Raw genomic sequence first — 27,833 nt, forward strand, 5'->3', positions numbered from 1 at the left:
CTTCCACGAATCAAGACAGCCGTCATTCTAGGTAAGAGACTCGTTACATATATTTATGCTCATTTTCAAGTATTAAGCTTAATGAGGGAGATGATCGGTGGTGAATTACATAGGTCTACAAAGACTAGATTTGCAACTCAGTACTACACACTAGAAAGTCTTGCAAAGTATAAAACCCATTTGCAAATAATGTTTGTGAATGATAAGTGGTTGAAAATGAGGTTTGCAAAAGAAACTATGGGAATTAATGTACTTAAAATTGTCACAAGCAGTACATTTTGGGAAGATGTTGATTATTCTTGTAGAGTGCTAAAGCCTTTGGTTAAGGTTGTAAGGTTAGTGGATATCGAGCGCAAACCTACAATGCCTTGTTTTTATGAAGCAATGAGGATAGCAAGGGAGAAACTCGAGGAGAATTTCAGTCAAGATGATAGTACTTGGGCTGTAATTAAGGCTATCTTTGATAAAAGATGGAAGAATAACTTCAATCATGCTCTATATTGTGCTGCATATTATTTAAATCCTTCCATATTCTACAAAGTCCCTGCTCATCTAATGGATAATGATCTTAAGTACATAGAAATCAAAAGGGGACTTCATACAGCAATGCAAAGGCTTATTCCCAATGAAGAAGATCTTGAGAAAGCTACAACTGAATTGAGAGACTACAGTGATGCTAACGGGATCTTGGGAACTCCGGTTTGCAAAAAAAGAAGATATAAAGATCAACCTCGTAAGTTTGTTTGTTATGTAAGTTGAAGGTTTGATTACATCTGTGTTACCTATGCATTTGTATAATTATTTTGTCCGTGTTTATGACAGATGATTGGTGGATTACATATGGAGGAATCGATACCCCAAACCTACAAAAATTTGCAATAAGGGTATTGAGTCTTACTTGTTCTGCTTCCCCGTGTGAGCGAAACTGGAGCACATTTCAGAATGTAAGTATTCTAATCTTGTTGAGTCTTACTTGCACTGATTATTTTTCATGTATTACCATTTTCTGTAAGGGTATTTAGACCATATGTATGCCTGTAATTCAGTTTCCTGAGGTGCCGCGACACACCAAGTTGTAGTTAATGTGTAATGTGTTAACATTGTATACCACTATATGAGCAAGAGTAGGGCATTTTTCATTGTTCCATATGATGTCATGTGCTAATGATCCAAATCAGTCTATGACCCAAAATCAAAATGATCATGGTATTGTTCTCTGTGCTGCCATCGCTACCTTTGATGGACCGGTGGTGAGTCAATCTAAACCTGTCTTCTCCTTTTCCCTGCATTTAGGGTCGCTAAATACTAAGTTATGTTCCAACACACTTGATTTATATTTGGCTTTTCTATTTGGTTCAATTTATAATGATGAACATCAAGATTAAATCTGTTTGATGTGTTTCATTTCATTTACTTATTATCCTTTCGTCTTTCAGTTGCATTCAAAGAAGCGAAATCGCATAAAGCAACAAAAATTAAATGATAGCGTCTTTATTCAATACAACAAGAAATTGGAACGTCGATACAAAGAAATCAGTCAATATAATGATGATCCGAAAGCTCATGATCCCATTTTTCTGGATGAGCATGATGACAATGATGAATGGTTGGCTTTAGAGAATTTGGATGACTTGGTTGTACAAGGAGATAATGTTATTTTGGATGATTTGCAAGATATTGTTGGTGAAAAAGGTATGCCAGTTGTTGGTAAAAGTGCTTGTATCTCCCGACGCAAATCTACTTATCCAACTGACTCTGAATATAGTGGATATGATACTGATGACTTGATGTTGGACTCTAATTATGGACTACTTGGTGGAGATGATGGAGCTACGGAAGATTATGATATCTATGATGAATCGAATGATTTTGATTAAAATTGTAATGTCCATGTTTAATTATGTTTCCAGATTGTGAACTTTAAAGTTGTGAATTCTCCCATTTTTCCAATTTGAACTTCATACGACGACTCTTATGTTTTGAATGAACTTGTTTGTTTTTCTAAAATTGATGCATTTTAATGTTGTATAATTTTGTGTGAAACAATATAAATTATAGATATAAATTTAGAACCGATATCTCCCCGATATTTGAAACCGAGATCTCCCCGATACAATGTTGTACCAGTGTACCGGTCCTCAGCCGAGACAAACCGGTATCCGATATTGACTACATTGGTCCAGCCATCAGACATGATAGAACATCCAAACCTCTTCCAATGTTCCCTAAATGTATCAACAAATTTCTTCATTTCTACTAACCGGTCCTTGAAAAGATTCGTACGAATCTGATGGTAAGATGGTGGGGGCATAGCTAACAAAAAACAACATAAAAAGCAAAAGTAAACCAAATGAATATACGATAAGAAGAACAGATTAAAGCACGTATTATAGCTAAAATCAACTGAGCATATCACAACTGCTTACCTTTCCCATAGTCGCCTATTGCATATATCATTTCTTTGAAACTTGGGCAACGAACAGTGTTAAATGATACTGAATTCTCAGTCATCCAAGCTGAAATGCATTTCCATGCAGTCTTCATTAACTTCTCTTTCACAGCTGAGTCTCTTTCAAGAGTGGCCTGTTGAGTTTTTTGGTGGTCTGTCTTCATATATAAATCAATTGGACCTCTACTATTACTTTGGCTTATCCTCTTTCTCTTTGTCTGATTCTGAGAAACTAGTTGACTAGCACCCACACCAGCACTAGCACCAGCACCACGACTGCCCATATTGCCATCAATTTCAACTTCTTGTTCTTCAACATCGGTATCAGCATCAGAGGCTTCATCTGAGTTGTTTGCACGCCGATACGCTAAATCAATGTTATCCTTATGAGCTTTTTTGGTCCTCTTTACAGAATTCACCAGACCAACTTTGTTCATAATATCAATGGACACATTTGGACATGAAGAAACATTCCCTTTAATATGTAAAAGATGCTCCTTAAGCCTAGTAATTCCACCACCACGAATTAATTTCTTACATAACAAACAAGTAATTATATTTTGATTTGCTAGGTCTTGGCGTTCACCCCATTCCCATGCTGGATCTTTAGTTTGAGTAGCCGAAGAAGAGGGAAATAAATCACAGGTAGTGTTTGCCGTATTTGAATTTGATGCATTAGAAGAATCCATAATCACAACCTACAACAGAAATAAAACAAATTAAATCCTAGGAACAGACTGATAATGTATGCAACTACATACTAATACTATCATCAACAACACAACAGATTAAACCTCAACATTTCCATCAACAACCAATCTTAAGGAAATCAGTAGCAATAAGTAAAACAGAAAATTCAAATCCAAATCCCTAAAACAGAAACAAACAAAACAAAAGTGCAATAAGTATGTAAATAGACCTGAACCAAGCAAGAAAGACAATATAGAAAGAATATTATCACACAACTGTAGCTTCTTTGGGATTAATATATAAGCAGTGAAAATCAGTACACAAAAATTAAAATCGTTGTAATCTGTAAAGACATGGAGCTATCTATTTTAATACCCAGTTGCTAGATGAACTGTTTTGATGTTTCTTCAGCGACTTTGCCTTTGCTGGATATGCATATAAGATGTATCTTCCCTTGGACCTAAATTGCAAAAATCTAGCATCAGTTTTGGGTACCAGACTACCAGTATTTGTTAATGATCAAAACCAAATTACATTCCAATAGTCTTCTTAAAAACCCTAAAATACACCAAAATATGAACAAAGATTGACATAATCCATTTGAAATAGTTGACATAGATTGACATAATCGATTAATGATCAAAACTAACCTCTTGTTAAGATAGAATCAACTGAATCTCGCCATTAAAATAGAGAAGAAGAACCTGCAACGAAATTTGTAAAATCAACTCTCTACCCTTTGCGTATCGATGGGATTTAGGGATTAAATCTCTTCCCTTCTCTTATAATCCCGAAAATGCCCTCAGAAATTACAGCAAATGACAAATATCGCCGATAATACGATATTATCGGTGTACTGTATTTACCGTATCGGACGGTATTATCGGCACAAAAATCGTTTTGCGATATCGGGATTTCCGTATCGCTCAGTGTCCGATACCGGTAATATCGCCGATATTTCGGCCGGTATGGACGAAATTGACTACATTGGGCTGGACAGATGGGAAAAAGCGACATCTTATTAACTTTTTGGTGAATTGTCCGAAAGGGACAGTTTTTTTGAAGTCTGTGGATGCGTCAAACAGAACCAATGATGCTGATTTTATACGTGGGCTTGTAAAGGAGGTAATTAACGATGTTGGGGAAGAAAATATAGTTCAGTTCATTACCGATAATGGTTCAAATTTTAAAAAGGCAGGGAAAGATTTAATGCTTGAATACCCAAATATGTTTTGGACTCCTTGTGGTGCTCATTGTGTTCAGTTGATGCTAGAAGAACTTGGTGGCAAGCTTCCACGAATCAAGACAGCCGTCATTCTAGGTAAGAGACTCGTTACATATATTTATGCTCATTTTCAAGTATTAAGCTTAATGAGGGAGATGATCGGTGGTGAATTACATAGGTCTACAAAGACTAGATTTGCAACTCAGTACTACACACTAGAAAGTCTTGCAAAGTATAAAACCCATTTGCAAATAATGTTCGTGAATGATAAGTGGTTGAAAATGAGGTTTGCAAAAGAAACTATGGGAATTAATGTACTTAAAATTGTCACAAGCAGTACATTTTGGGAAGATGTTGATTATTCTTGTAGAGTGCTAAAGCCTTTGGTTAAGGTTGTAAGGTTAGTGGATATCGAGCGCAAACCTACAATGCCTTGTTTTTATGAAGCAATGAGGATAGCAAGGGAGAAACTCGAGGAGAATTTCAGTCAAGATGATAGTACTTGGGCTGTAATTAAGGCTATCTTTGATAAAAGATGGAAGAATAACTTCAATCATGCTCTACATTGTGCTGCATATTATTTAAATCCTTCCATATTCTACAAAGTCCCTGCTCATCTAATGGATAATGATCTTAAGTACATAGAAATCAAAAGGGGACTTCATACAGCAATGCAAAGGCTTATTCCCAATGAAGAAGATCTTGAGAAAGCTACAACTGAATTGAGAGACTACAGTGATGCTAACGGGATCTTGGGAACTCCGGTTTGCAAAAAAAGAAGATATAAATATCAACCTCGTAAGTTTGTTTGTTATGTAAGTTGAAGGTTTGATTACATCTGTGTTACCTATGCATTTGTATAATTATTTTGTCCGTGTTTATGACAGATGATTGGTGGATTACATATGGAGGAATCGATACCCCAAACCTACAAAAATTTGCAATAAGGGTATTGAGTCTTACTTGTTCTGCTTCCCCGTGTGAGCGAAACTGGAGCACATTTCAGAATGTAAGTATTCTAATCTTGTTGAGTCTTACTTGCACTGATTATTTTTCATGTATTACCATTTTCCTGTAAGGGTATTTAGACCATATGTATGCCTGTAATTCAGTTTCCTGAGGTGCCGCGACACACCAAGTTGTAGTTAATGTGTAATGTGTTAACATTGTATACCACTATATGAGCAAGAGTAGGGCATTTTTCATTGTTCCATATGATGTCATGTGCTAATGATCCAAATCAGTCTATGACCCAAAATCAAAATGATCATGGTATTGTTCTCTGTGCTGCCATCGCTACCTTTGATGGACCGGTGGTGAGTCAATCTAAACCTGTCTTCTCCTTTTCCCTGCATTTAGGGTCGCTAAATACTAAGTTATGTTCCAACACACTTGATTTATATTTGGCTTTTCTATTTGGTTCAATTTATAATGATGAACATCAAGATTCAATCTGTTTGATGTGTTTCATTTCATTTACTTATTATCCTTTCGTCTTTCAGTTGCATTCAAAGAAGCGAAATCGCATAAAGCAACAAAAATTGAATGATAGCGTCTTTATTCAATACAACAAGAAATTGGAACGTCGATACAAAGAAATCAGTCAATATAATGATGATCCGAAAGCTCATGATCCCATTTTTCTGGATGAGCGTGATGACAATGATGAATGGTTGGCTTTAGAGAATTTGGATGACTTGGTTGTACAAGGAGATAATGTTATTTTGGATGATTTGCAAGATATTGTTGGTGAAAAAGGTATGCCAGTTGTTGGTAAAAGTGCTTGTATCTCCCGACGCAAATCTACTTATCCAACTGACTCTGAATATAGTGGATATGATACTGATGACTTGATGTTGGACTCTAATTATGGACTACTTGGTGGAGATGATGGAGCTACGGAAGATTATGATATCTATGATGAATCGAATGATTTTGATTAAAATTGTAATGTCCATGTTTAATTATGTTTCCAGATTGTGAACTTTAAAGTTGTGAATTCTCCCATTTTTCCAATTTGAACTTCATACGACGACTCTTATGTTTTGAATGAACTTGTTTGTTTTTCTAAAATTGATGCATTTTAATGTTGTATAATTTTGTGTGAAACAATATAAATTATAGATATAAATTTAGAACCGATATCTCCCCGATATTTGAAACCGAGATCTCCCCGATACAATGTTGTACCAGTGTACCGGTCCTCAGCCGAGACAAACCGGTATCCGATATTGACTACATTGGTTTTGACTCACCATCTATTATTAGATATCTTGAGCCTTTAATTGACGATATATTCACCGCCCGTTTTGCTGATTGTCATTTTGATGAGACAATTTTCCCACTATTAGAGGGAGAATTTAAGCCGCCAGAAGAACTGAGTAAACTTTTCTGGTATATACCTACTCAGTCTCATCTTGACCCCCACACAAATCAATCAGAAATTGAAGTGCGGCAGATTATTCATCTTCAAAACATTGCCTATAAAATGCCATATGCATTTGTTGATACGGCAAGAATAACAAAATCATACATACCCGTTAAAATGTCTCGGAACGTACTAATGTCCCAGTTGGACAGGTCGTGACTGTTCCAGGAAATGAGTCGTCTAAGGTACGCCTGAAGCGTGGAAGCCCCATTAGTTCAAAGGATTCTGCTCCTAGAAAAATGAAAAGCCAACCTGAATCGACAAAAGATAGTGCTCATAAAGAGACTATAGATGAACAATCCTCATTTCCAAACTTACTACCTCCAGTCGAGGAAAATGCCCCTGAAAGGGAACTGGTACCAGGAAATGAAGAAATTTCCATAAATTTTGCATGCAAGAAAGAAATGTGGGATCGTAATAAGGTTCTTGTCGATGATAAATTTTCATTTACAGTAGATACTGAGATTACTATGGATAAAGATGGCCCTGAGCCACCATCTATGGAAGAATGTCGTGAAAGACATGATTGGACAAAATGGAAGGGCGCCATTAAAGCAGAATTATTCTCTCTCACTAACCGCAATATTTTAGGACCTGCAGTCCTAACACCTAAAAATGTGAACCCAGTTGGTTGTAAATGGGTGTTCGCAGGAAAACATAATGAGAGAAATGAAGTTGTCCGCTATAAAGCGAGATTTATAGAACAAGGTTTCTCTCAGAGACCTGGGATCGACTACGAAGAAACATATTCCCCTGTTATGGATGCTATTACGTTCCGATACTTGATTAGTATGGAATTCTCTGAAGGACTTGATATGCATTTAATGGATGTGGTTACTGCATATTTGTATAGAAAATTTGATACAGATATACATATGAAAATCCCGGAAGGATTTACATTATCTGAAAAGAAACCACGCCATATGTATTCACTTAAACTTAACAGAGCTTTATATGGATTAAAGCAATCTGGACGAATGTGGTATAATCATCTAAGTGAATATTTGATAACTAAGAGATATGTAAATAATCCTATTTGTCCATGTGTCTTTATAAAGAAGACTACAATAGGATTTGCTATTATAGCTGTATATGTTGATGATATGAACTTAGTTGGAACTCCTGAAGAACTCTTAAAGGCAATTAGATGCTTAAAGGGAGAATTTTAGATATAGGATCTTGGAAAAACAAAGTTTTGTTTCGGCTTGCAGATCGAGCACTATCCCAGTGGCATACTTGTTCATCAGAAGATGTATACTGAGAAACTTTTAAAACGTTTCAATATGGATAAATCTTATCCACTTAGCACTCCTACGGTAGTAAGATCTCTTGACACTAAAAATGACCCTTTTTGTCCGAAGGAAGAAAACAAAATTATTCTTGGTCTAGAAGTACCATATTTGAGTGAAATTGGTGCACTACCGTATCTTGAAAAATATACTAGACCTGACATTTATTTTGTAGTTAATTTGTTAGTAAGATTCATGTATGCTCCAACGAAGAGACATTGGGCAGGTGTAAAACATATCTTTCGATATCTTCAAGGTACTGCATACATGGGATTATTTTACTCAAAGGATGTATCCCATTCTTCGCAATTAGTCGGATATACAGATGCAGGTTGTCTTCTTCAGAAGAACTCCGCAAATGCATAAAAGTCCTGCAACCGGGCTTTGAGCATGAACTGATTCTCTGTGGACAGTGTTTGTATTCGTGATCTCCATATCCACAATGTTTTCAGTGTAATAACTCCTTCTTCAATTTGGCCTTAAGTTTGAAGTTTTTGCAGATTGTTGCAATCTTTTCTTCTTCTTCTTCTTTTTTAATCTTCATAGCATCATCTAGCATATGTGGTTCCTCTGGAAAATTGGGATCTTGACATTGCAAATACCTGAGCTTTTCCGGTTGTGATTCAATCACCATTCTGATGCGTGAACAACCTTCCCGCGGTGAATACATCCAAGGACATAGCATAAGACTTTGGTTATCCATGAAACATAATAGACAAATCTCTTTCGCTTCGATACATAATATTTGCTTCGCTTTGCCTTTAGAAAACATGGTGGATGATGAGAAAGAAATCGGTTGGTTTGGTTTAGAATAAAACCTAGTGATGTATCTATAATAAAAATAGGCGTTGGTAATTCAAACGGGCGCTCAAAGGAAAGTCGCGGGCGATTTTACTACAAACGCCAACGGCTAAATTTCCAATTTTATTTCCCGACCTATAAATTTCCTTCCTCCCATCTCCAAAATCACATCTTCTTCTTCTTCTTCTTTCTTAAATCTCTCTTCTTTTGCAGAAATGTCTTTTAGAAATCGTGGTCCCAAGTTTACTAAAGAAGAGGATATAATTCTATGCAAAGCATATTTCTTTAATAGGGTAATCACTGGTGTCCTTTATCAATACAATAGTGTACGTTATTTTTGGGATAACGTTTTTTCAATGTTCGTCTCACTGACGAGAAACCCATTAAACCGAGATGCTCATCGATTGCGTGCTCGTTTTCAATCTATTAGTAATGTACTACAGCCATTTGTTTCTCTTGTAATGGAAATTGATCGAGAAAAGTTCGTCGGTGTAACTGAAGATGAAGTGATCCAAACAGCTATTGAAAATTGGGAGGATGCTTACGGTAAACCTTTTCTTTACGAAGGGCGTTTTAGAATTATAAAAGATGGTCCATCTCAAGTGCATCGTTACTGCACTCGAATGCTTCTCCAAGTATTTACAATGGAAGAAGATATTACTCTTGTTCGATGTTGGTTACATCGTATGATGAGACCAATGAATCATGACCATTTCTGGGAAAGAGTATTGGGACATTTTCTAGCATCGCGGAACGAAACCATAAGAAACAGTAAGAGCCTAAAACTAAGAATTGCATTCATCACTAAGGAAGTCAAATATTATACAGAAGTTTTGTGGATGGTTCACCGTAGCAATTCTGGACTTTCCGACGAAGAACTGGTGAGTATCTTATTCCTTTCCCATTTGTCCTCATGTACTCAATTGCATCATAAATATCTGAACTTGTTGTTTGTTTTACAGAAGACCATCGCTCAGACCAAGTTTACTGAAGAAAGCGGAATAAAGTTTAAGCATTTTGAATGCTACGAACTCTACAAAGAGAATGTCGCTGGATTTGATGTAGTTTGATTTTTTTTTTTGGTTTATTAAAATTAGTTTGATGCTATTGTTGTGGTTTATTAAAATGTAGTTTGATGTTATTTGAAAGTTTAAATTATAATCAATTTCGCTTAATCTTAAGTGGAAATCTATTTTCATTCATTGATGCCAATTCTTTTACAAGATATAAACGTAGGCAATAATAAATGTACTAAAAACTACTTCAATAAAAATCGAGTACAAGTTTTGGCTTCATGTTTATCTTCATTTGACGTATCTTCCATTCAACGCGCTCTTTCACAGTTTCGCTTTTGTTTTTGAATATTTTGTTGTTAACTTTCAAAACTGGAACTCTTCCTTGCCTTTTAGCGGAACATTTTCTTGGAGCAACTTCTAAAACTTGCACTTCCGTCTTACAATTTTCAATCTTTTTAAAATTCTTACATATCTTAGAACAGAGGCTTCAAGTTTTGCATCGCAAAAAAGTGTGATCGCTTTTTCATCCATTTTAGAAGAGAAAATTCAAGAGAAGTGAATTTGGTGTGAGTGAATTGTTTGAAAATGGTGGTAATTTATAGAGATAAAAAGTGAATTTCAAATTTTAAAAAATCACCCGTTAGCGTTATTATCAAAAACGCCAGCGTTTTATCTTGAGATCCTGCGTTGGAGGAGCGTTTGTTCTTCGAACGCTAGAGCTGGATCTACAAACGCCAGCGTTTTTATCTGGGTCGCACATCTATTGATCTAACGCCCAATACTTTACCATAGTGGAAAACCTAGTTTGGTCATCCACCTGGCTGAACAAAAGAATGGGTTTGTTCGTTCCCACAGGAATTGCTGTTGATCCTTCCCACTACGTGAACTCAATCTGCTTGCTCTTGCCAAGTAAGTCAACATTGCTAGCTAGTAAGTCAGACTTAGAAGCTCCACGGAGTGTTCTTGGAACATTCCAAAGATCATATAATGTCTGGCTTCACTTTGTTATGAGGTGGCTTTTGATCCGTTGAAGAGACTTTCACTAGTTCAACCTCAACGATCAAGATTTGACGAAACTTGTTTTATTCAGTTAATCACGATTTAATTACTAATAAAAAAGTAGTATTAGGAGGCTTTTTTTTTTTTGGTGCAAACTTCACAAAATGGCACCTAATTCTCTAGTGGTCTTTTGAGTCGACGGATTGAAAAAATAAAAATAAAAAAACGATTTTTTTTCTGAAAAGACAGGCAGGTGCAAACCATTTTGTTCCGTTCTTGAAGATCCTTTGCAGAGTCCCGCATGGATCACACGGCGAGTCGTGGCAATCCAATCCAATCCAAAGATACGGAATATCACGATACAGTTGAAAGTTGGTAGACAACATAAAACGTGTGAGGCCAGAGAAAATCGGTCTGGGACCGCTGAAACCGACTTTTTCTGGTATATCGTCAGCAATTCCACGTGGTTTTTGGACACAACAGTACTACTTGGGGGAAAAAACGTATTTTTGGAAAATCGGATAACAGTACCTTTCTTTTCTTTTATTCTGTCCAGATTCATTGAATCTAGAGCGTATTAACCGGTCCACTTGACTTAAGGTAAACGTCAAAGTTATCTCACTAAAACAGCTTATGGCAACTGGTAAAAATCAGTGTTCCAGCGTTATAATATCTCAATTAGGAATCATAAAAAAGATGTCTAGATTCAATGTATCTAAACTTGTATCCTCATAATGACAATACTGCCCTCAAGACACATGCATGTGGTATGGCTTGCCCAAATATACCATGCATCTCAAGTGACAATCTTTACGCACACACGCCCATTTGTTAGGTATTGTCAGTCTAATGCATTGTAATGCTCATTCTAAGACGAAAGCTCACAACACTGTTGATTTTGCGAACTCACTAGTTCTTATAGCTGTGTAAGTGTTCAAAGTTACAAGTCAGTATCAATATAACACAGGCGATAAAATAATCCGGTGATGATACAATCACTTGAGCTCAAAATTCTTCAGCATAAATTTTCGCTAAAGAATCAGCAACAGAGGAAGGCCATTAATAGGTAAAAGGTTATTTTAGTACTTTCACTTTCTACATACATTCACTTTCCATAACATACATACATGACCATGAATAGTTTAGTACGTGGCAACCTTGAAGTTTCAACTGCCTTATTATATAAATAGTTCATCTTCTTCATCTCCCTTCACCCCTCCAGAACTCAAATCAAATACAGAAAAGGAAAAGAGAGAAAAGAGAGAGAGGAATCCGTTTTTGTCACCGAGCTTTTTATTGGGTTTGTAATTTTTATAAACCCTAACATAAAAAAAAAAACCCGGTATTTCCCTCTCTCTGATTGAAAATTTTTCATTCCAAAAGCTTACACAAAAATCTCTGATAAATTTTCAATCTTTACAGAAAGGGGTACATCTATCTACCTGCATTTCTCTGTGTTGGGTTTTTGCTCTAATTTATCAGCTCCGCTACTTGAATCACTGGTAAGGCATTGTTAATTTCAGCTTCAATATACAGATCTTTGTTATGAGTAACTATAATTTATCAGACATTGGATTTGGTTTTTCACTAATTCTAGATCTGATCACAAATTTGATTGATTTCACCTAAAATCAGGTGTTTCTGATCATGGGTCGTCTCCATTTGTAGTTTTAGTCTTTTCAAAGTTTTTATAAAAGTGGGTTTCAGAATCAAGACCTTTTCAGGATTTAGGGTTACGACTTTTCATTTAAAAGTTCCAACTTTTTTCTTTTAATAGAAATCCAAAAATGGGTACTAAATTATCGTTTTTGGTCTTTTTTGCAGATAATATAACAAAATGGTGCTATGGGTATTTGGATATGGTTCATTGGTATACAACTTTGGTTTTGATTATGATGAGAAAGTTGTAGGTTTCATCAAGGGTCACAAGCGTGTATTTGATCTAGGTATGAAGTTTTTTCTATTATGGAATCAATAGTATATTCGAAGTTTCGTTATGTGATTGATTTGGGAGTGTATTTTTTACTGTGACTTATTTAGATTGTTTATGTGTTGGATTCCAGCATGCATTGATCATAGAGGTACCCCTGAACATCCAGCAAGAACTTGTACCTTGGAGGCAGGCGAAGGCGAAATTTGTGTAAGTATAATTTGAAGATTTACCTATATTAAAAATTTGATTGAGGGTCTGACCAGTATTATACTGAATAGGATCTATCACATTTGAGGTGTATTTAGCGTAGGTGTGTTTTCGTAATTTAAAGGAACTGGACTTTATTGATTCGAGAGTTCAAACTAATTATCATTTAATGAGTTAATCATGTAATTATTGTTAGAATCTTGGATGATTACGATTATATTAGAATCTAATGGTTCACGATTATGGTTCATGTGTTCGTTTTACTATCTATTAGTTATTGTTTTTGTACATTGTTTTGTTTGTGGTGTTAATATTTTCTCTTGAAATCTTTGCCAGTGGGGTGCTGCATTCTGTGTCAAAGGAGGTCCTGAAAAGGAAAGACTAGCAATGGAGGTATATGTTCGTTTCTAAAGATCTACGACACTGTAAATTTGTGATCATATCGATTAAAACTAAGTTTTGTTCATCTAATGATGATTGTGTTATCTCTTTATCTTTGTGTAGTATTTGGAGAGAAGAGAATGCGAGTACGATCTAAAGGCAAGTGTAGACTTTTACAGGGTAAGTTCACTGTTTTCTTTTCTTTTTCCTAATAATCTTATTCTCATGTTCGAAATCGTTTGTGATCCTTATTCCTCTATTCATTTTTTCTTGCTCTCAGGAAGATGACCCTCTTAAGCCAGCCGTAACCGGATGCTTGGTGTGAGTACCTTAATCAACCTTTCCTTTTTCTTTCCTTCTATTTGATTCCAATACCCAATGTCGTGATTCAAAACATATATGCCTATTGAACTGACAAGATATATTCTCATTTCCAGGTTCACATCCACTCCATGCAAAATATCGAATAAGTATTATTTGGGGCCAGCTCCATTAGAGGATATGGCGAGGTGAGTTGCAGAAACTATGCTACAGTTCTCTAATTAGATTTCATGTTCATTTTTGGATTTGTCTAACTGATTATTCTTTTGTTCCTTTTCAGTCAAATTGCAACTGCTACTGGGCCTTGCGGGAACAATAGAGATTATCTCTTTAAGTTAGAGAAGGCCTTGGCTGATATTGGTAAGCGTTTTTTCTTCTTTATTCTATTGTCATTCTACACAAACTCACCACATTAAACCGGACTTTGACTAAACATTTCACAAACCAATGCCTACTTACGAACAGAATTGTTGACCTTTGTCGTTGTTTTACTAAATATGATAAAACAATATGAATGATTGTGTATTTCGCAATTTTTACAAGTCTGACCTGGAAGCACGATTTACAGGTCATGAGGATGATATGGTGATAGAGCTAGCAAATGAAGTGAGGAGCGTACTAGCACGTATCGAGAGACCTAAGGAGAAGTTGTTAGTGGGTAGTGGTATCAGCGATACGAGTCGAATCTCTCTAAAAGCAGCCCATATGCCCTCACCTCTGCATCTTATCGGCGGCCCCCTTCCGGAAGCTATTGCCATGGACTCGTAAGAGATATTCAAATTGCCATCCTTTAACAAAACTCCTAATTGCTGGTTTTAGTCTCTTCTTTAGCCGATAATTACAGAACACTTATTTGTTTCGCCTTCTGCCTAATAAAATTAGTAGGTTGACGTCTTTAGCTATACACTCTTCACAACTTTGTTGATTTTCCTATCCTTGTATTAACTTGAAGGTATAGATGTAGAAGACAAAAGTCTTTACTTGAACTATGTACTGAGTTTATGTTATGAGAACTATTTTGATGTTGTTCAATTATCAATGGAAAAATCTAGTTTTAGTAATATACGCTGCATGTTTTATTCTCTATTTGCTCTTGATTTGGAAGAATAATTACTGATTTCATTGTTGGCTTAAATGTTCGTAATCGTTACTGTTTACAAATCTTTGAGGTTGAAACAATGTTGAACAGTACAGCAGTGGGCGGCACTCTGTACTGTGTAGTACGTCTGGAGACTGAAAATAAAATGAGAAACATAGTTCTAAAAAAAGATTGTGGAAACAAGGGAAATCCCTCATTTGAAGTTCGCCGTTGTCTCATTAGAGCTAGTACGTGAAGAGGAGTCTTCACTGATAGTTTCCTGCCTGCACAAATGCATTGAACTTGAGAGTTACTCACAAATTGTGCCATCCTGACAAACTGTGTACATGTTAGCGACCCAAATTTCATGGCTGCTAATGGTGGTACTAGTTTATTTGGGGAGGGTGGCAAAACTCATAAGATAAACTAAAAAACCTTGTCTTCCATATTTTGGTACATTCTCCAGTAATCTAGCATACCCATTATCAATGTTGCTAAATTTGTGCATTTGAAGGGTAGAAGATGATTCATCGAAATATCAAGACATGGTCTTGCAAAAGAGACACCCCCAAGTTCAACAGCCAGAAAATCCTCGCTCTTTCTCTCTCCTCTCACCAAAATTTTTTTTCCTTCTTTTCCTGAGTATGGAGTAATTTCTTAGTAATTTTCTAGGGCTTATCAGGATTATGAGTTAAGGGAGGGTAATGGGATCAAATAACTTGGATGTTGTGGAAGTAATAAGAATCAGGATATGTTTTCTGTTAATTTTTTTTTTCCTTTTTAAATTTTATTATATTATTGGATGGATATTATTACATGAAACTAGTTGGAAGCCTAACAAGCTAAGCTCCAACGACATACTATTATATTAATTGAACAGGTTGCTGTGCTAATCTACCAGCGAGTCTCATGGGTAACCTAGCCAAGGGAGCCAAAACGACGGGAGGGGGGCTGAGATTGTGTCACAAGGGGGCAAACTAACACTACCTTCCATGTTAATTCCTGCAATATTACGCCATTGGGGACTCAAACCTGTGACCTCCTGAAACGCATTAAACTTTGGGGAACGGGGATGACCAGCTGAGCTAGGGTCCCGTTATCTTTTTTTTTTTCCTCCTCCTCCTCCTTCTCTACTCTACTGTGGGAGTTTTAGTTCTGTTCCATCTTTCTATCTTTTTTCTCTTTGAATCTATTGATTCATTTTCTTCCGACTTCTTTTGTTTCGGATTCTCTTTGATTCCTCTATTGGGTTGGATTTCTATTGCCTCTCCTCTTTTTTCATCTCTCTAAATCTATATCTCTTCTGTCTCTTTAGCTGTTTGGGTATTTCTCTTTTGGCTCGATTTTCTTTCAATAGTAAGTTGTGATTTGATCTTCTACTTTCTTCTTCTTCTAAAGTCTTTCTCTCTTTTTCTTTCATTTTTGCTGGTCTGATTTATGCTTCTCTCTTGGTCTTAACCTGAAATAGATCTAAAAATAAAATATTTTCCCTGGACTGTTTGATGGAAAAATTTAATCATTTTTGCTAAAAGTTTTCATATAAAAAAACCCTTCTTTCTCCTCTTCTCTGGATGTTTCTCTTGGTTTAAAATGAGTTCCAAAATGGTGACCATCTTGTTCTTCTTCCCGTTTCCGGATCCAATCTTCAAAAGGATATTTACCCTTCTTCTGGTTGTTACTCCTCTTAATCTTTCTATTATTTTTTCCTTCCCTTGTTCTTTCTGATCTTGATCCGGAAAATGAAATTTTTGAGAGTATCTAAAAGTTGTTTCTCTTCTCTCGTTTAAGGTGTTTTTCTTTTCGTCTTAAATAGGCATGTTTAAAAAAATTTGTGATAGGGATGGGGATTGTTTTGTCTTGGCTAGTTTTCTTTTAGGTTTGTCTTCTTTAAAGACCTTGACTATTTTCAAATCTCTGTTAGGATTCTTTGGATTGACTTCTTCTTTCTTGCCTGTTTGGTCAGATTTGCTTGGTTTTTTTAGGATTTTAATCTAATTCTAATCTTTGTTTTCTTATTTTGGTCATCTTCTTTTCAATTGTTGATAGGATTTTCACTTAGTCTTTCGCTGAATTTTTTGTGTGATTTAAAAATCTGCTGTGCAAAAAAAAAAAAAAAAAAAAAAAAAAAAAATCGATCCCATGTCCCCAACCCTAACTTTGTTGATCCCAAACAACCCCAGGTAAGTCCTTCTTCACTACTCTTAATCTTAAACATCTTTTGTGAAATTTATTCGGAGACATCTGTTCGTTCTCTCCAAGGAAAGTGTTCCGGCCGTATCGTTGTTGGATACACAGGGGCCTTTTCCTCCACTTTGTCTCTTGAAATTACATTTTTGGATTCGTTTTTTATTTTCTATTTGAATTTCATATTTTCTTTAGATCCTTTCTCTAGGAGACAGTAAATAGCCTTGAATAATTTATAGTGTGGTACTTGGTCCTCTATATAGGATAGTTTAATTACTTTTTAGTTTTCGGTTGGTTATCCAGGGAACTCTTTTCCATATCTTTAATGTGGTCCTTGTCATTTTTCACTGTTTGTTTCCATGTTTATAAATTAATGACAACATTTCAAGTCCACTAATGTAGGTTTTAATTGAGCATTAGGATCTCAGTATTGCTTTGAGAAAGTGTTGCCTTAATTGTTAGATAATACAACACTAGTACTAGTCTCTAGTTTAAGTTTTTGGTTTTTGCAGAATCCATACTTTTTTTAAAATTGCTCTGTTGTTAGGCCTTTGCTCTAGGTTTCTAGTTTTGTTGTTGCTATTCTACTTTATCTGTAGCTTTGTCACAAGAGTAGTTGAGACTAGGCAGTAATCTAGACTTCTTAAACTGCTTTCATCTTGTACAGTTGTGCTAGTTTTTTAGTATCAGTCAGTTATCAATTTGTGTTAGTTTCAATATGTTTTATTTCAGTTTACTCTATTCTCCTATTTATATGTATTACGGATGTGTAATGTTAGTGTGTAATTTAACCAATTTTTGTGTTTCTTCTTGGAATAGGAATCTGAAAACTCCTGTGAAACAACATGATGTTGAAATCAATATCGGCGATGTTCTATTTGGTTGTATTTTTTCGAAGATGCAACCTTCACCATTTAAATCTTTGATTGCGGCAAAGACTAAGCTGTCGTCCTCAATCATTAAGAAGAGATTTCTTTCATGTATAGGCCGTTGTGACACTTTTATCAGACTTGTTCATGGTAGAAGGGCTCAGGAATCCACCTTGATAGTTTATCGCAAGTTAAGACTCCGAAACTTCACAACTTGTTTGTGAATCAATACATGCTGCCAGAATGTGGGGGATGGAAAAAGATATGCAGATCAAAACAATGTGGGGGTTTATGTGTGAAAAGCTTAAGAGCAACTAATAAGGCTCTTCTGGTCAAATGGATTTGGAAGTACTCTAAACAAAAACAATCTCTTTAGAGAAGGATAATTCAACAGAAGATGCAAGCTTCAGAAGATGTAATTTTACCAATAGATGATGATGATGCTCAAGGGAGAAGTCTCTGGAGAAATGTTACAAGATTGGTCCCTGAAATTCAAGGGTCAATGACTTTTCAACTGAAAAATGGTAAGGGTATTAGATTCTGGTATGAAAAATGGTTGGTGAATGGGTGTCTTAAAGATCTTTTTCCAGTTATATTCAAAGCTTGTCATAACAAACAAGCAACTATGGCTGATATGATTCATGAAAGCAACTGGATTGGTGTGTTCAAACATAGTTTAAATGCTAATGTACAGTTGGAGTGGGATCTTTTAAGAAGAGATTTGGGAGTTGTTCCTTTGCTGACTGAAGGTGATGATGAAGTTAAACTTTTTGGAGACAACTTCTCAACTAAGGTGTGTCATGAAGCTATGACAGGCACTATGGAAGTTTGCTCGTTCAGTAAACACCTATGGAAGAAAACAATTCCTGCTAAAGTTAGTTTTCTGTTGTGGGCAGTGTTCAATAATTATTTTCCTACTCGAGATGTGCTGATACACAGAGGAGTGGAAGCTGAAAGTGCGAACTGTGTTATGTGCGGTCTGGTGGACGAAACTACAGATCATTTATTCATTCACTGTTCTAAAACTTTCGAAGTTTGGGACTATTTTATCAAGGCTTTTCATGTCTCTTGGCCTGTTCCAGGTACGGTTTTGCAGCTTTTTAATGCTTGGGAATGGAATGTATTGAATGGAAGGAGTAAGGAAATATGGAGATTACTGCATTTTGCTTTGTTATGGGTTGTATGGGACGAAAGAAACAGTCGAGTTTTCGGAGGAAGGCACAAGTCGGTATATGAGATTATTCTTCACATTAAGCAGATGCTCATACTATGGTGTTGTAAGCAGGACACTTTTCGTTTCATTGACAGTTCACAAGTTTTGCATAACTGGGAGACTGTAATACACATGTAATCTAGTCATTTGACGACTACCTTGTAATGGCTTTTGGATGGCTTTTTTCTTAATATAAAATTTTCACTTTCGAAAAAAAACAAATACATGCTGCCAGTATTAGAAGACTACTCATTGGATATCGATGGAGATCGAATGCTTCCTAATTTAGTGAAGAATTATAAAAGTTTGTGTTATCTTTGCAGTTTTAGTTTTAGGGTCTTCTGTTGGACATATCGCGTTGTCCTCTTTTCCTTCGTTAAGGTTTTATCCCTACGGGTTTTCCTTTTCAAGGTTTTCAACGAGGCAACAAATGCGTGTCCAACACCTCAGGGTGGTTTTATCTTTTTCTTATTTCTATTTGTTATTTATTTTTCATGTAATATCTTTAAGCTTATTGTTGTAGCTTGGTTTTCCAAGTTTTAATGAAATGCCAAAAAAAAAAAAAAGGGTCTTGCAAAAGAGTAGAAAAAACACCAATGATCTCGTTTTCTTGAGTGGACTAGATTACACATGATCTTGTAACGATAATATAGCCTTTAGAATCTCACAAACCAGACAGAAATGTGAAGTTGCTCATATCTCAACAGACGATATTGAATTTGTTCATATCTCAATAGAGGATGAACTTCGACTATTACACCCGAAGTGCACTGAATAAGACGTGAAACATCTTGGATATGCTCCCAGGTCCCAACCGTTAAATTTGTAAAAGCTGGGCCAAAAAATATAATCCATATTAGGCCCATTTTGAACCTTGCACTATAGTTGCCGAACTTTCTCAGTAAAATTGTCTCGGAAAAAGATAACCAGAAGATCGAAAGAGAAGACGAAGATTTGATGAAAAGGGGTTCCCACCTTTTACACTTACGTACTAAAATCCATTCGGAAAAGGATTATGATAAGTCTTGTGTTGGATATTTTCAAATGCTTTGGGTAACTTCCACATGGGCTTCATTTGTTATCCGTATCATATTTGAGTCCTAGGAATGAGCATGGGTGGGTATGGACCGGTTTTCACCTCATCCGCATCCAATCTAATACACTACGGATTTCAAATTTAGCATCTGCATCCAATCCATCATCTAACGGATTTGCATCCAGCGGATGTACGGATTGGAGGATAATCCTATGGATTTGCTTTTGTTAAAATTTATAATAAAGAAATAAAGCCAACATAAATGAAATCTTATAGAACCTACGTATCTTTTATATATATACAAATATAAGTGCACCCCCAAACAAACATATTAAAAATTCCTAATTGATATATATATATATAGTATTTTCTAAAATTGTATAAATACCCCTAATTTAACGGATATGGATGCCCAACGGATTTTCAAGATTGCATCTGAATCCAATCCGTCATCCATTATTTCAATAATTCCATCCGCGTCCAACCAATTACCGAACAGTCTAGGCATCAGTCAGCAAAAATAAGGTTGATCACAGTTAAAAAGGAGAAGAATAATCGGCCAGAAAAGTAACGTTTGTGGATCAGAATTGTTTTTTAATTTGGTCTCCGACCTTCGGGGTTTATAAACTAAAGGGTAACTTAGTTTCTTCGCAACCACTAGGACACTTTATAAAACTACACTTTACAGAACTACCTTGAGTGGTAAAAAAACAGTTCTTTACTAAGCCACCCAACACAGAAAAGTTCAGCCCCTCGTCCGGGGATAAAAGGTGGAAACCTTTGTGAACCAATGCACTAGTCTTAAAGGTGGTCAGTTAAGCTAAGTAAAAGAAATCGGATTTTCGGACCCAGCTTTGACACAAACGCTATTAGGCCATATCCTGCACTCTTAACCATTGTTCACACAGTATGTATGCTCATATCCTCATGACTGTACACCATGGAAGTTGCTTACTCATATCCCTTTAAAGAGTGATAATGATACATTCACCAGAAAAGTAATACCTAACAGTGCCAAACCGACTGCAGTTTTTAGTGAAAGCCCAAACATGTGTAGATATGCATATCTCACCATTAGACTAAGAATCTGCATAGGTTAACTCGTTTTATATGGGTCTTTCGAGCATTTTTCCATCACAATGACTAGGGAAAGACTTCAGCAAGCATTCCTATCCAACATGAGGGAACAAAATATTCTAAAGATTCATCCACAATACGTATTTAGCAATGAACAGTAAATGAGCCGTATAAGAAGTTTCCGTCAGATCACTTTAAAAGAACTTCAGTACTACATCTTACAGTGAATTTGCGGGTATACATTTTGAGGAGAAACTAAAACTCAGGGATATATAAGGTATATGGTACTTTCCCCAGGATACTGAGATTACAATTTTCATCGAACTAAAAGTGATTTTTCCTAAACCATGCTCCTACAAGTAAAGGGAGTTTGCAAACATAATACCTCGCCGTAAGCTCTCACTGCTAGCACCGAACTTCGCCTCCAGATCAACCTCTCCCACAGCTTTAGCAGCAGCTTTCAACTGATGCACAAATTTGTCAAATCCACCAGTGATGTGATACAGACAATATATTGACAGGCGAGAAGATAAAAATAGGGATTCATTTCTCGAATTGTTTGGTGATTCAGGTTTTAGGAACTACCTGATTCAAAAACTCGTCAAGTCTTCTAGCAAGCCGAATGATACTTCCCTCAAAGATATCCGTCATTTCTATAACCTCAGCAAAGGTTGCACCCTGGAAGCCCAACACCAAGGTGAATTAAAAGTTGCAAACCAGCAAATTAAAAGTTGCAAACCAGCAAATTAAAAAAGTTGCAAACCAGCAAATTAAAAGAGTTGCATAACCTATTAACTAAAAACTGAACTGAACATTATAAATATTTGCATACGCTCCGAAATATAGAAAAACAAATAGATTATTCAACAAATAAAATGCCTCTTACCTTTGACCAACAGTAGATCACATCCATCATATATGGTCTTGCTGTTGATTCCACGTATTCCTCGACATCTACTTCCAGTTTACACTCTCGTTGTATCTGAAAGATATCAAAGCAGTTTAAGCCTCATTCACTTAACCAGATAATCAACAAACAATTATACCAAAACTTAACAGACCTCTGCGATTCTTCTCGCACTGTCTTGGAGTTGCTGTAATGGCTTCCCAAGTTCGGTTCTTAAATGTATTTGTTCATTTGATCGATCTCCGGGAACAAAACAGCTCGCAAGAGCTGCAACTTGATGGGGATCAAGATCATTAAACGTACCTAAGGATGTTTGTTCAGTAAGGATTAGTAACACAGGTAAAGTACTCAACATTGAAGTCGATCCAGTGATTTATTACAAAAGTGAGAAGACAGAATCATGAATTCACCATTGAACATCAATTCAGTAATAAGAAGTTCATCTCCTGTGTCTATCAGACAAGCAGCACGTCCCTTCAACTGCACAACACCATCGGCATCAATATGGCCAAGCTTTTTTAAGACCCGAGATCGGTTTTTCAGCTCGTCGCGGAATTTTTGAAGCTGCAATTGCAATTCAACTTCAAAACCATGCAAAGCTAAGGAAATGTAGCTTGGAGTGGAGCCAATAACAAACTCAATTCGCAATATGAATTTTGTCAGTCATCTTACTCGCAACAAACATGTGTTGTATTAAATTCCTGATTAGAATATTATCAGGCTATAAGTACTAAAGGAGAATTTTATTACAGAACACCTATTGAAATGCACAAGAAACCTGTGCCGTTTATATTTCACTAACAGTTGGGTGCAAGAAACTATTCCATACAATGTGCATTCAAGATGCAAATATACCTGGGAGTCGCGCATCTTCGATTTTAGTTGTTGAATCTCATGATTCACCTCTGCTTTCCGTTGGAAACATTTGGCTTGCTCCTTATTTTGAGAAGACTGCAGAGGAAAGTAAGCGAACATTTTTTCTATTGAATTAGTAGTGCTACAGAAATATAGACTGCACCAGGGGATCAGAGTACAGGCATAAGATAAATTATACAACTTTCAGAACCGCGGAAAAAAGGAAAGATAAACTAAAACTACAAATTTGGCATTGCAAACCTTATGTACTGGATGATCATGTAATTTCTTCTCAAGTTCCTCAATTTGACTCATCACATCAACAAATTCGTGGTCCTCGATGGCCATATCCTACAAGAAGGTGAAAAAAGTTGAAAGTACAGAAGAAACAAAAAGCTTGTTTGGCATGAGTGCTAATAAACTGCTGGAATGGACCAGATAAACAAAAATAACGAATCCTCATATGCGCCTCAGTGAAGTAAGTCCAAATTTTGAACACCATTTTAGACTCCTTAAAAAAATTAGGAAATATACTTCTTTGTTTTATGTTTTTTATATTTTCTTAAAACAGTAAAGAGTGATGATATAGATACTTGAATACATATTAGATAGAAAGACGAGTTTAGCTAGGCTAACAATAAAGTGTCACCTGGATTCTGTGCATTTCCAAGGATAACCATGTAGTGATATGATAAAAAAAAAAAAATATATATATATATATATATAACTTAAGAAATTAAAGATACCTTCACAGGGTTGAGCTTCGGAAGACCTTGAGGAAACCTAGTTCCCAACTCCTGCACTGCCAGCAATATACTTTGCCTCGCTTCCAGTGGTCGGAGGTCAGAAGGAACAGATATTCTGATTTTGCTAAGAGCAGAAATGAGTGGCATCTGAACAGGAACCTGCAATTGATGAGATGGACAGATATGATATTTGCCCATTCATGTAATGAGAACCATTATGTTATTCAGGTTTGCCCAGCTGACAAGATCAGTGAACTGACCCTTAGTAAAAATTGTTGCTTCACATGAGCTTCAACTCACCACGTGCATTTCACCCCTCTCCCCGGGACGAGGTGGGGATGGTTTGGAGCGAGTCCCATTTTCACTTGATCCAGGAGAACAATGGAGCAACGTATCCACTATGTAATCACTACCACGTGAAGAAGACGCTGGCAAAGTGTTCGACGCTGATGAGGGCTTTTTCACCACATTAACCACCACTCCCCAACCCCAATCAGTTGCACCATCTTGTACCTTAACCTGTATCAATGATCATCTGGCATTAAGTAATTTAATTACAACTCCAAAAATATAATTCTAGAATGAAGAAGCACCTAAGCCTTATTTCCTACTAGATAAAGTAGATGAAAGATACATCCATTTTATGACAATCTGCAGATGGAGAAAGATCATAAGTCATGACATGTAATATAAATTATAGAACCAACATTCAGATAAGCAGAACAGAAAGGAAATTAGTTACAATGTAAAAGCCGAAGTGATTGGAATGTAAACTCTTAAGTAACTCTTAAGTAAAAAAGTAATAATCAAGAACACAATAACACAATTGACATTAATGAAAACTAACAGTATATAGGTAGCGTCATGAAAGATACTGTAGTAGAAAAGACCAATTTTAATTTTTAAACGAAGAGAACTAGTTATCTACTAGGTTCCACTAATAAATAACAGCAGTTTCTTAAATGGTTACTTCAACAGTCAGAAATGCTTAGGCTTGTACATACCAGCCTGCCAGGAAGAAGAAAAAAGAGAACTCTTTCAGGTCGGGTTATTTCTGACATCATCTTCCTCTCAAGCAGAGCAATATCAAGTCTTAGCTTATGATATTCAGCAACTTCCGCCTGTAAAACATGAAATTGAAGCTTAAGATGCAAGTCAAAGTGGTTGAGAGTGAAGAAATCCAACTTTCTCGAAAAGAAAAGTACCTCCCCGGAAGCATCAAGCATCTCAGCTTCTTTTTCGAGTTTTGAAACCTTATCCCCAATATCAGGTAAAGCCTGATAAACCAAAGATGGTTAATATCACCACGCGATTCGAACTCAGTGAAGTAACTAATGATACTAGTGAGGAAGGGATGAAGTATAAACCTTCTCATACTGAAACTGATGAAATGAGTTCTTGATAACATGCTCAGCTGTAAATTGGCCCTCAGCACGGCTCATTAAATTCAAGATAGAGTAGTAACTCAACCTGAATGTACTGAGCAGTGGAGCGGGTCTACCCAAAACCATATCTTTTAGAGTAGCCATTTCCATCTGGAAAGAAAATGAAACCAATGTCAAACACAGGTGTGACGAGATGAAGTATAATCCAATTTAAATGATGGTGACGATAATAAAGTATTATTTTAAATAATAAATAGCAAGAGCATCAAAAAATGGATATTATAGCTTCACTGTTCAAAAGATTAAAACAAGCAGCAAATTCACAGGACTTTTCGATAAAAACCTTCTCATCAATCATTATGATGCAGATACCACGGTCATCTTTCCCACGGCGTCCCGCTCTCCCACTCATCTGTACATAACAGCAGTTAATGACTAAATCCAAATGAAATTAAGAAACATTAGAACTACGGAAGAACAGGTTCTTGGAATCTTAACTTACCTGGATATATTCACCTGATCCAATATAACGATGACTATCACCATCCCATTTCTTGACAGATGTGAAAACAACAGTTTTTGCAGGCATGTTCAAACCCATGGCAAACTGCCACAAATAATAGCCAAGAAAAAAAGAGTAAGCATCATAGTCTTGAATTGTTCAAACTGAACAATGCAAAACAGTGTTCATGATCAGTTCAATGCAGGGCAGAAAACCTTTTCCCCTTTTGGTGTTTCAATAAACCATAACTTTCATGAACCTAATTAGCAAAGAAAACCATCTTACTGTTTCTGTAGCAAAAAGAGCCTTGACGAGTCCTTCTTGGAAGAGAAGTTCCACCAATTCTTTAATTATTGGAAGAAGTCCAGAGTGATGCACAGCAATACCCCTCTGTAATAGGGGCAACATTAATTCAATAGCAGGTAAGTTCCTGTCCTCCTCATTTAAACAAAGTATTGCTTTCCGAAAAACCTCTTCAACGTCATCCTTCTCCTCTTTGGTATTGAAATCAAGCTTGGCCATAGACATTGCATGTTGTTCGCATTCTCTTCTACTAAAGCTGAAAATGATGACAGGCTGAAATTTCCGTTCCATGATCATCTGAAATACAACAAGTTTCCAGATCAGAGCTGAAATATAGATCAGTTGCCCTAGCCGCTGCCTCTGCTGAGGTTTACTAACTTTTAGGCTCAAGTCTACTTTGATACTTAGCATGGCGATGGCTGCAAATTTTTATCAAGTCATAGCTGGATGTTTCTATGTATTAAGTTCTATGACGCGGCTACTCAAATGGTTGTTACTGCGTTTGTGATAGGGAAAAGTTTCCAACAAATACTACAAAAGAACTATACAACACCAAAATAGCAATATATCTAATCTGAGAAACTCTTTGAACAAAGTCCAATCAAATGGGGTCTTTGAATAAACGACCAAAAACTATAAGTAATAGCTAACTATAGTTCAAATTTCAAATAAGACAATTTCAGAGAACAGCAATGCTAGTCAAAAAAGAGGCATACCTTGACAATCTTGAATATGTCGGAACCCCCAGCAGCAGTACCGCCCTTTGCAATCCTACCGCTTGCTTTAGGACCTCCGCCCTTATTCCCATCATTCGGCTTCTGTTTATTAAAAGTATCCTGTAATTTTGCAAAATTCTCCTCTTTAAACTGCTCGTTCTCATCCACAACAAGATACAAACCCGACCCACCAACAGGAAACACATAATGCTGCAAAGGAGTAGGTCTGAAATCTGTATAAACCACGTGACAAGGCTGTTTATGCAAATAACAGATCCATTCAGCAAACTCAGTAGCATTCGACATTGTAGCTGACAAAAACACCATTTTAATTGCTGGCGGCAAAAATATAATACTCTCTTCCCAAACAACACCTCTTTCCCTATCCTTCATATAATGAATCTCATCGAAAATAACCCAAGCAACTTCTTTCAAAACCTCAGAACCTCTATATAACATCCCCCTCAATATCTCAGTGGTCATGACTAAACAACTAGCATTCGGAGATATCGTTACATCACCAGTCATTAAACCAACATCCGAAAACTCCTGCGTCAACTCCCTATACTTCTGATTACTCAACGCTTTTAAAGGCGAAGTATAAATAACCCTTTGTTTATCTCTAAACGACATAGCTATCGCATACTCCGCGACAGCCGTTTTACCAGCTGAAGTATGTGCCGAAACCAACACAGATTCTTTCCTCTCCAAACAAGAAACTGAAACTTGTTGGAACGGATCGAGTTTAAACTCATATGTTTTCGCCATTGTACCATTAAACTCAGGATTAGCTAATGTACCATGAATGGTTTCATCTAATGAAGGTACATAATCTTTTGGTACTGCAACTTCATGAACACATGTTTTAGCTAATGTTCGTCGTTTAGAGATAGATTCAGTAGGTTTCTGTGCCTCTGAATCTTCATTAGGTGTAACTTCTGAAGCCTCCTCTACAGATTTCCTCTTCCCAAGTGACTGTGATTCTTCTTCCATTTTTATTCAAGATTCTAAAACCCTAAATCTAATTTTTTTTGCCCTATTTGAAAGGGAAGAATGATGTTAATGTTAAGAGATTAGGGTTCTAGGTTACCTTATGATACAGATGGCGTACGGCGGAGGAGGAGGCGGAGTCTCTGAGGGTTTTGGGATAAACCCTAGTTTCTGAGAAGAGAGCTTCGAGGAAGAGACGGTGGCGCCAAAGAGACGGTGATGGTGTTAAGATG

General features: G+C 36.4%; 6 protein-coding genes and 1 long non-coding RNA gene across 7 annotated transcripts; 4 read left to right on the top strand and 3 right to left on the bottom strand.

Annotated features, from left to right (window-relative positions):
• Window positions 1-507: 507 nt before the first annotated feature.
• Window positions 508-2,007, top strand: LOC113362155. Its single transcript, XM_026605125.1, has 3 exons — window positions 508-733; window positions 823-944; window positions 1,437-2,007. The coding sequence occupies exons 1-3, from the start codon at window positions 556-558 to the stop codon at window positions 1,875-1,877; spliced, it is 741 nt and encodes a 246-aa protein (XP_026460910.1). The 5' UTR covers window positions 508-555; the 3' UTR covers window positions 1,878-2,007.
• Window positions 1,921-2,886, bottom strand: LOC113360712. Its single transcript, XM_026604183.1, has 3 exons — window positions 2,427-2,886; window positions 2,174-2,313; window positions 1,921-2,001 (listed from the first exon to the last, which is right to left on the bottom strand). The coding sequence occupies exons 1-3, from the start codon at window positions 2,884-2,886 to the stop codon at window positions 1,921-1,923; spliced, it is 681 nt and encodes a 226-aa protein (XP_026459968.1).
• Window positions 2,887-3,082: 196 nt separating this feature from the next.
• Window positions 3,083-4,131, bottom strand: LOC113362157. Its single transcript, XR_003365576.1, has 3 exons — window positions 3,790-4,131; window positions 3,515-3,599; window positions 3,083-3,147 (listed from the first exon to the last, which is right to left on the bottom strand). It is a non-coding gene; the product is annotated as an uncharacterized LOC113362157 (long non-coding RNA).
• A 217-nt stretch (window positions 4,132-4,348) lies between these two features.
• Window positions 4,349-6,437, top strand: LOC113360713. Its single transcript, XM_026604184.1, has 3 exons — window positions 4,349-5,162; window positions 5,252-5,373; window positions 5,867-6,437. Exons 1-3 carry the CDS (start codon window positions 4,349-4,351, stop codon window positions 6,305-6,307), a joined length of 1,377 nt encoding a protein of 458 aa, XP_026459969.1. The 3' UTR covers window positions 6,308-6,437.
• Window positions 6,438-12,113: 5,676 nt separating this feature from the next.
• Window positions 12,114-14,804, top strand: LOC113358780 (gamma-glutamylcyclotransferase 2-2-like). The gene is made up of 10 exons (XM_026602460.1): window positions 12,114-12,239; window positions 12,320-12,399; window positions 12,722-12,843; window positions 12,961-13,037; window positions 13,374-13,430; window positions 13,542-13,598; window positions 13,699-13,739; window positions 13,856-13,927; window positions 14,020-14,099; window positions 14,308-14,804. Exons 3-10 carry the CDS (start codon window positions 12,735-12,737, stop codon window positions 14,505-14,507), a joined length of 693 nt encoding a protein of 230 aa, XP_026458245.1. The 5' UTR covers window positions 12,114-12,239; window positions 12,320-12,399; window positions 12,722-12,734; the 3' UTR covers window positions 14,508-14,804.
• Window positions 14,805-16,930: 2,126 nt separating this feature from the next.
• Window positions 16,931-19,234, top strand: LOC113362158. Its single transcript, XM_026605126.1, has 2 exons — window positions 16,931-16,997; window positions 17,821-19,234. Exon 2 carries the CDS (start codon window positions 18,268-18,270, stop codon window positions 19,219-19,221), a length of 954 nt encoding a protein of 317 aa, XP_026460911.1. The 5' UTR covers window positions 16,931-16,997; window positions 17,821-18,267; the 3' UTR covers window positions 19,222-19,234.
• Window positions 19,235-21,365: 2,131 nt separating this feature from the next.
• On the bottom strand, window positions 21,366-27,833 carry LOC113358781 (DExH-box ATP-dependent RNA helicase DExH10-like). Its single transcript, XM_026602461.1, has 16 exons — window positions 26,611-27,833; window positions 25,877-26,191; window positions 25,592-25,696; window positions 25,433-25,501; window positions 25,072-25,239; window positions 24,910-24,981; window positions 24,709-24,825; window positions 24,005-24,223; window positions 23,705-23,863; window positions 23,220-23,309; window positions 22,959-23,054; window positions 22,514-22,667; window positions 22,258-22,406; window positions 22,083-22,178; window positions 21,782-21,874; window positions 21,366-21,660 (listed from the first exon to the last, which is right to left on the bottom strand). The coding sequence occupies exons 1-16, from the start codon at window positions 27,601-27,603 to the stop codon at window positions 21,550-21,552; spliced, it is 3,006 nt and encodes a 1,001-aa protein (XP_026458246.1). The 5' UTR covers window positions 27,604-27,833; the 3' UTR covers window positions 21,366-21,549.

This window comes from Papaver somniferum, chromosome 3 (assembly GCF_003573695.1).
Source record: "Papaver somniferum cultivar HN1 chromosome 3, ASM357369v1, whole genome shotgun sequence".
In the NCBI taxonomy this organism is placed as follows: Eukaryota; Viridiplantae; Streptophyta; class Magnoliopsida; order Ranunculales; family Papaveraceae; genus Papaver; species Papaver somniferum.

What these genes read in the sequence shown, in the direction of transcription:
- LOC113362155 (XM_026605125.1), top strand. Translation starts at nt 556, where the DNA reads ATGGATAATGATCTTAAGTACATAGAAATCAAAAGGGGACTTCATACA. An exon ending in AAGATATAAAGATCAACCTC is followed by an intron (nt 734 to 822) that starts GTAAGTTTGTTT and finishes TGTTTATGACAG; the next exon opens with ATGATTGGTGGATTACATAT. An exon ending in ACTGGAGCACATTTCAGAAT is followed by an intron (nt 945 to 1,436) that starts GTAAGTATTCTA and finishes TTCGTCTTTCAG; the next exon opens with TTGCATTCAAAGAAGCGAAA.
- LOC113360712 (XM_026604183.1), bottom strand. Translation starts at nt 2,886, where the DNA reads ATGAACAAAGTTGGTCTGGTGAATTCTGTAAAGAGGACCAAAAAAGCT. An exon ending in AATAGGCGACTATGGGAAAG is followed by an intron (nt 2,314 to 2,426) that starts GTAAGCAGTTGT and finishes GTTTTTTGTTAG; the next exon opens with CTATGCCCCCACCATCTTAC. An exon ending in TGTCTGATGGCTGGACCAAT is followed by an intron (nt 2,002 to 2,173) that starts GTAGTCAATATC and finishes CATCAATTTTAG; the next exon opens with AAAAACAAACAAGTTCATTC.
- LOC113360713 (XM_026604184.1), top strand. Translation starts at nt 4,349, where the DNA reads ATGCTTGAATACCCAAATATGTTTTGGACTCCTTGTGGTGCTCATTGT. An exon ending in AAGATATAAATATCAACCTC is followed by an intron (nt 5,163 to 5,251) that starts GTAAGTTTGTTT and finishes TGTTTATGACAG; the next exon opens with ATGATTGGTGGATTACATAT. An exon ending in ACTGGAGCACATTTCAGAAT is followed by an intron (nt 5,374 to 5,866) that starts GTAAGTATTCTA and finishes TTCGTCTTTCAG; the next exon opens with TTGCATTCAAAGAAGCGAAA.
- LOC113358780 (XM_026602460.1), top strand. Translation starts at nt 12,735, where the DNA reads ATGGTGCTATGGGTATTTGGATATGGTTCATTGGTATACAACTTTGGT. An exon ending in CAAGTGTAGACTTTTACAGG is followed by an intron (nt 13,599 to 13,698) that starts GTAAGTTCACTG and finishes TCTTGCTCTCAG; the next exon opens with GAAGATGACCCTCTTAAGCC. An exon ending in CCATTAGAGGATATGGCGAG is followed by an intron (nt 13,928 to 14,019) that starts GTGAGTTGCAGA and finishes GTTCCTTTTCAG; the next exon opens with TCAAATTGCAACTGCTACTG.
- LOC113362158 (XM_026605126.1), top strand. Translation starts at nt 18,268, where the DNA reads ATGCAAGCTTCAGAAGATGTAATTTTACCAATAGATGATGATGATGCT.
- LOC113358781 (XM_026602461.1), bottom strand. Translation starts at nt 27,603, where the DNA reads ATGGAAGAAGAATCACAGTCACTTGGGAAGAGGAAATCTGTAGAGGAG. An exon ending in GATCAGGTGAATATATCCAG is followed by an intron (nt 25,502 to 25,591) that starts GTAAGTTAAGAT and finishes TGTTATGTACAG; the next exon opens with ATGAGTGGGAGAGCGGGACG. An exon ending in CGAAGATGCGCGACTCCCAG is followed by an intron (nt 22,668 to 22,958) that starts GTATATTTGCAT and finishes TTGCAATTGCAG; the next exon opens with CTTCAAAAATTCCGCGACGA.